The 5,707-nt window shown below is 36.8% G+C and overlaps 2 protein-coding genes across 4 annotated transcripts; one reads left to right on the plus strand and one right to left on the minus strand.

Moving 5' to 3' along the window:
- The first annotated feature begins 1,438 nt into the window (after nucleotides 1-1,438).
- On the plus strand, nucleotides 1,439-2,552 carry LOC103928957. 2 transcript variants are annotated; one of them, XM_018642945.2, is made up of 2 exons: nucleotides 1,439-1,894; nucleotides 2,142-2,552. In XM_018642945.2, exons 1-2 carry the CDS (start codon nucleotides 1,623-1,625, stop codon nucleotides 2,371-2,373), a joined length of 504 nt encoding a protein of 167 aa, XP_018498461.1. In that variant the 5' UTR covers nucleotides 1,439-1,622; the 3' UTR covers nucleotides 2,374-2,552. The 2 variants fall into 2 exon arrangements, with proteins under 2 accessions (XP_018498461.1, XP_009336363.1); XM_009338088.3 differs by having other exon boundaries at nucleotides 1,448-1,894; nucleotides 2,136-2,552.
- A 645-nt stretch (nucleotides 2,553-3,197) lies between these two features.
- On the minus strand, nucleotides 3,198-4,995 carry LOC103928958 (uncharacterized protein At5g64816). Of its 2 annotated transcripts, XR_007257518.1 has the most exons (3): nucleotides 4,857-4,995; nucleotides 3,288-3,775; nucleotides 3,198-3,244 (listed from the first exon to the last, which is right to left on the minus strand). XR_007257518.1 is itself a non-coding variant. In XM_009338089.3 (2 exons), the coding sequence occupies exon 2, from the start codon at nucleotides 3,737-3,739 to the stop codon at nucleotides 3,362-3,364; it is 378 nt and encodes a 125-aa protein (XP_009336364.1). In that variant the 5' UTR covers nucleotides 3,740-3,775; nucleotides 4,857-4,995; the 3' UTR covers nucleotides 3,198-3,361. The 2 variants fall into 2 exon arrangements, 1 of the variants encoding a protein (XP_009336364.1); XM_009338089.3 differs by having other exon boundaries at nucleotides 3,198-3,775.
- Between the last annotated feature and the right edge of the window lie 712 nt (nucleotides 4,996-5,707).

Here is a 5,707-nt window from a genome sequence, read left to right on the forward strand (position 1 = left end):
ATATACTTACCATTGTTTCACACAAGTTTTCTACTTCATTTTCTTAAGTCTTAAACTTACTTTTTTTTTGTTGTTGTTAATTCTCTTAAACTTACTTAGCACTTAATCTTTCGAATATAAATTGATACAACAAAACTCACTATAATCATCAACAAAACCCACTATAACCATGAATAATTATCATGGCAGAGATCGAACAAGGCATCAAACATAGGGTTGCAAATGTATCCCTTGCAAATATAGCAATCTTGATCCATTTAGCACCATAACGTTTGACAAGAAGCGATTTTTGTTCATCGCTTTCCGCTGGCTTTCGAGTTGTGAGCTCTTGGAGGCTTGTCACCAAAAAGTGTTGACATTTTTTGCCACCTCCGAAAGTTTCCTCTGTCGAACCTCTTAAGCTGAACAAAATTCACAGTAAAATCCTTCATTGTTTCCATAGCCATGCTGACAAAAATTTGTTTCATAGTTGTTGGAAAATTTAGTGGGTTATGCTAGGATGTGAAAGATAATGTTGCTTTATGGATCTATAAATGTTAACTTCAGACAAGATTTGCTCCCACTATTTGTGTGCAAGGAGGAATTTTGAATATGCCATGTGGATACAATGAAGCTCATATGAAACTTCTTTTCAATTTGAGTTGATATTCAAACTTTTAGAACATGTTTGTAAAGTCTTTTTATTGAGAATGAATTCCACATTGATGAAATGAGGGACCTTTGCATGGACTTATAAGTTGGGCTACTCTCCCCCATATTGGCAATTGATTTTATAGTGGAACCTCAACTTTTTTCATGGTAACAGAGAAGGTTGTCCCACGTGCGAAGGCAAACAGCCACATGAGCTTCACGTCACCCCATTATGCTATCCGCATGTTGAGAATGAATTCCACATTGATAAAAGGAGGGACTTTGCTTGGATAAGTAAGTTGGGCTACTCCTCATAACACCAATTAATTTTATAATGGAATCTCAATTTTCTTCATTTTTATGAATTAGATACAGAATATTGACGTTTAAAACAAAATGGAATTCTCTCTACCTTAAAAAAGGTACCACAAAATTTAAATTTCGTAACAGTACTGATCAGCCGTTCGACCCCCTGAGCGGTCATTAGCTTCCACTGGTCTGATGGGTCGTTGGCCTGTCACTTTTCAAATCCCATCGTTTTGTTTTGAAACTCTTTTCTAACACCAAAGTAGGTATACGTTCAAGAATCCAAATTCATCCTCGGGTGAATAGAAGGGAGCACATACGTTGTAGCTAATATGCACACGTTTGCAGTTCCAAGTTTCGTATGATATTTATTATTATATTTCAGGTATTATATTGGGACTCAGATCAGAATAACATGCTATAGATCCAGAAGATTAGTTATACATTTGTAACTGACATTCTTTCACAAAGTCAATATAAAATGCAAGCCATAAATTACTAATGCCAAATTACTGTCATATTATTACATGTCAACCATGATTGACATGTTCAAATGTGGAATCCTACAAGCAAGAAGCTAACCCCACGTTAGCGTACACGTATCAGCTACAAGCCTAGAAAATGTTCAAATCTCAAACACCCCAATTGAGCTCCTATTTTAATTGAATTCTTCCAGTTTTGGTGGCATGGACAGATTCAGCAGAAGAACAGCACTCTTTCTTTTCTGGTTCATCATCGTCTCGCTTCAGATTCCGAAAACAATCGGGGAAGCGCAACCAGAGGTCGAAAAGAATGAGGAAGCAGATCAGCAAACTGCTTTTGGAAGAACAATGCAAGACACAATGTCTATGCTCTATGATACAATCTCTGTCCTGCAAAAGTCTCATCAAAATGCATGGGACAAGGTTAAAACCATCATAAACGACATGCAGTTGCAATTTTCCCCTCCAAATTTAGAGTAAGTCTATTGATTTATAATCTCCGATGGTTCAATCATATTATTATCCAATCTTCTCAAGCATAGCCTGTTTTCGTTTGCTTGAAACTGTTAACAAAATGGGGGATTTCAGACGATTCTCAAAAAGTTTTACACAAGTTGATATTTTTCAATATAATGTTGAACGAGGTTCCGAGTCTTGTTTTGATCCAAGCAAACGAAAGATAAGAAAGAAAGGGGTTTGTGAAGTTGTTTTTATCAGTTTCAGGGGCGGAGACGAGGCAAATGCAAAGGGCAGCGAAAGCGATGATCAAGGGATGGGGGGAAAAGTGAAAGAGGCAGCACAGAAGAGTTTTGAAACAAGCAAACATACGGTGGAGGAATCGGCTAAATCCGCAGGCGAAGCTGTGGGAGGGACGGTGCATAAGACAGCAGAAAAGGTAAAGGAGACGGTGGCTTCTCCGCACGAAGAGACTCCTGCTGCGCATGCAGAGCTTTGATAATCTTTTTTGTTTAATGCTTAAATTAGTCAAGGCGTTTTTGGCTTAAACATTTCTTTCATGCATTGTAAACTTGTATCAATCTGCATTGATTCGGTTTTACGCTTAAGCAAGCAGTGATCTCATGGGAAGCTATTCAATCCATTGATGAATAATAACCTTGTTTCACTTTTTTGTTATATCGAAGGAGATCGAACCATCGACCATCCTAATCGTAACTCATCCCCCGGGAAACAGAAGCGTAACGTCGGGATAAGAATCGAAGTCCATGAGTTGGCGCCCAAGTGGTGAGGGTAGGTGGGGGAATGAGTTAAAGATTAGACTAGATCAAGAGTTCGTTCGTCTTCCAATGTAACAAAAAGAAATTAAAAGTTAGGATAAGAATCTGTTAAGGTCTGATATTTCCCCGCGGACATCCAAAATTTCGCATTGCCTACTGCTGCATTTGGGAAATCAAGAGATTCATATCTTCAATTGAGAAGTTATCCCAATTACATCCCCACAGAACAACAATTTCATAGGTTCCATTAACCGTATGAAAATTACATAAAAAAAAAAAAAAAAAAAAGAAAAAAAAGAAAAAAGAAAAAAAGAAATTCAGGGATTCGACACTCACCGTCATCTGAATGGTCGGGTGCCTGAGATCCAGTTACACCTGCTTTAGCTGTCCACTATGGTTACTCAAGCATGATAACAAGCAATACATGACAGCTTCGCCGAGTACCTCAATCTACATCAGTTGCAAGCTTAAACTCAAGAACACGCCTATATATGTTGAACAGAAAAGGACATAACAAGGTAATTCGAAAAGCCAACAAACAAGCTTGAGCAATAAAGCAAAAAATTTAATCCAACGGTTGTGAGCTTAAAACTGATACCAAGTCAAATGTCAGTCACATTCAGTGAGCTTAAAACCTCAGAAAATGGTAGTAACCGACACTATGATAATTCAACTTGTAATACACATTTCCCTTTTATATTGAAGCTACTAAGAAGAACTGGAAGAAGAGAGTTTAAGACATTCACTCTGGCATCTTCGAAGGCAGATGTCATTCCAGTTAGGTACTTGATGTTGGTTTACGCAAACAGTGCGTGCACATGCATCAGCACAAGCATCCAGCTCAGATACACCGCACACGGTAACACAGCTATCAGGAATTGGATCCTTTGAAAATGCACCTACCTTTTTCAGCATTCTCTTTGATGTACATACCCTTTCACAGACAAAGATCTCATCAGAACTCTTCTCCCTCCCCCTAGCACTCATTAATCTCTGTTCTTCAGCACGCCTTTTCTTCACTCGAAATGCTTGTCCTGCAACCACTGCAGGGATAGCTGCTAACAGGGACCACCACACTTCCACCATCACCACCAATGCAAAGTCAATCTCTTCTTTAGCAGTCTTTAACAGAAATACAAAATGCAAAGAACTTAGTTACTCATTTAGTCATTGTTAGATTGTACGCATATGCATTCTTTATAAAATTCTAAACGTCATTTCGGCCTAACCAAAACCAATATGTAACTGAAGTGAAGAAATTGAGAACATGGTAAAAGAATCCTTGAGTTACATACATGTAAAAATACAATACCGCAGTTTTCAGTAAAGACAAATTTTGCCCCGAAAGAAGGGAGCAAGAAAACTGCAAACAGAAGTTCAACCTAACCATTGAGATTTCAACAGGAAATGCGATAAGGAATCCAATTTACTGGTTAATCTCAACACAACTGCCAAGAGCCAACCATCAGACAGAACGGTAAAAGGGGGGTGATTTTCGCACACCTCTCCTTATTTTTGGCCATCAAATCGAATAAATCAAAAGGAAACAACAAGCATGATTAAACAGGAATGTGTGCGAGACTAAAAATGATTGTGCTTATCATTTCCTTAGGAATCATTACTCCACTATGGTAATGTGAATAGGTTTAACTATATTTCTTCCCTCTATTTTAGCTTGGATTTAGTTTTTACTGCAAAATGGGATTATCCAACAAGGGAACATTCCAACAACAACGAAAACAACGATTAAACCAAAGAATTGCCCAAAGTAACCCCACACAGAGAGAAACTAACCAAATTCACGCACTCACACAAACGTTTTCTAAGGTTTTAAACCCAGAACCCTAATATTATCCATGGGATAAAGCAGTGCAATTCCATCTCCATAGCAGATGTTTTTCCTTTACCAATCCACCACACCAATTAACAAGTATCAAACAAATATATGGAAAGAAATAAAAACTCCCAGAGAGCCAGAGGGACATATTTTCTTGCAACATTTTAAGCAGAGCAAACATATCTTATCAGAAAAACCATAAGAGTGATGAAAATTATTCCAAATAATTGAGAATTACATGGGAAGTTGTAATATGAATTCAAAACAACCCTAGAAAATTCTAATTGTTCAAACTTGTAGGGAATATTGTTTGTTGGGTTTTAAGTTATAGGGTTTAGAAGTCGGTTCTGGGTTCGGGAAGCATACCTGATGATATTCGACGAGGTGTCTGCTCTTCCGGCTTCAAAGTTTGAGAGAGAGAAAAAGAGAGTATGAAAGTAATGGGCTGGCTAATTAAGTTGGTAACTCGCCGGATCCTTCCAGGGATTTTCAAACCACGGTCGTTCATGTACCTTATATATTATGCGGTCAGAAATCTTTATAAATTTTTTATTTAAAATTAAATATAAACAATATTTGACGAAAGTTGGTTGCACAATATACTATAAACAGATGTAATTAAAGAATTTTCGAGATCATCACAAATAAAATCCAGCAAGAATCTTTTTTCTAAATTGAGGCTATTGGAGGTGTGCTTTACTTATTATTAGATAAATTATATTTTACCATTTTAATTTTGGATCACGTAACAACTCATATTTTATTTTTTGAATAGTAAAATGTCATATATTAATTTAAGAATTAGTTGCAATGTTAGACATCTATTAGTTAATTTATTAATTTGACCGTTAAATAATAATGTGCCAATATGAATCCCACATTTTAATAGTAAAATGTCAACATTATGCCATGTGGACAATCAACCAAATTAAAAAGGATGTGATATCCACACATTTTTTTTTACTTTTTTCATACTTTTTTAGTTTTCGACCGTCAAATCGAATGAATTGAAGAAGATTAACAGACATAAATTAATAAAAGATGTGTAAGAAGTAGCAAAATGGTGTGTGGATAGTATACCCCAATTAAAATTGTACGAAATTATGAAAATGGTATGGCAGGTTTGCAACGGGATTCGTGTTTCGGTGCGGCGGTGCAGTGGGTCTATTGTCGGGTCGAGCTGTTGCGGTTTCATGAAGATTCAATTTTGAAAATAA

Source organism: the organism of the source record quoted next, unplaced genomic scaffold (assembly GCF_019419815.1).
Source record: "Pyrus x bretschneideri cultivar Hongxiangsu unplaced genomic scaffold, Pyrus_bretschneideri_v1 Contig18, whole genome shotgun sequence".
NCBI lineage: Eukaryota > Viridiplantae > Streptophyta > Magnoliopsida > Rosales > Rosaceae > Pyrus > Pyrus x bretschneideri.

What these genes read in the sequence shown, in the direction of transcription:
- LOC103928957 (XM_009338088.3), top strand. Translation starts at nt 1,623, where the DNA reads ATGGACAGATTCAGCAGAAGAACAGCACTCTTTCTTTTCTGGTTCATC. An exon ending in TTTTCCCCTCCAAATTTAGA is followed by an intron (nt 1,895 to 2,135) that starts GTAAGTCTATTG and finishes TGTTTTTATCAG; the next exon opens with TTTCAGGGGCGGAGACGAGG.
- LOC103928958 (XM_009338089.3), bottom strand. Translation starts at nt 3,739, where the DNA reads ATGGTGGAAGTGTGGTGGTCCCTGTTAGCAGCTATCCCTGCAGTGGTT.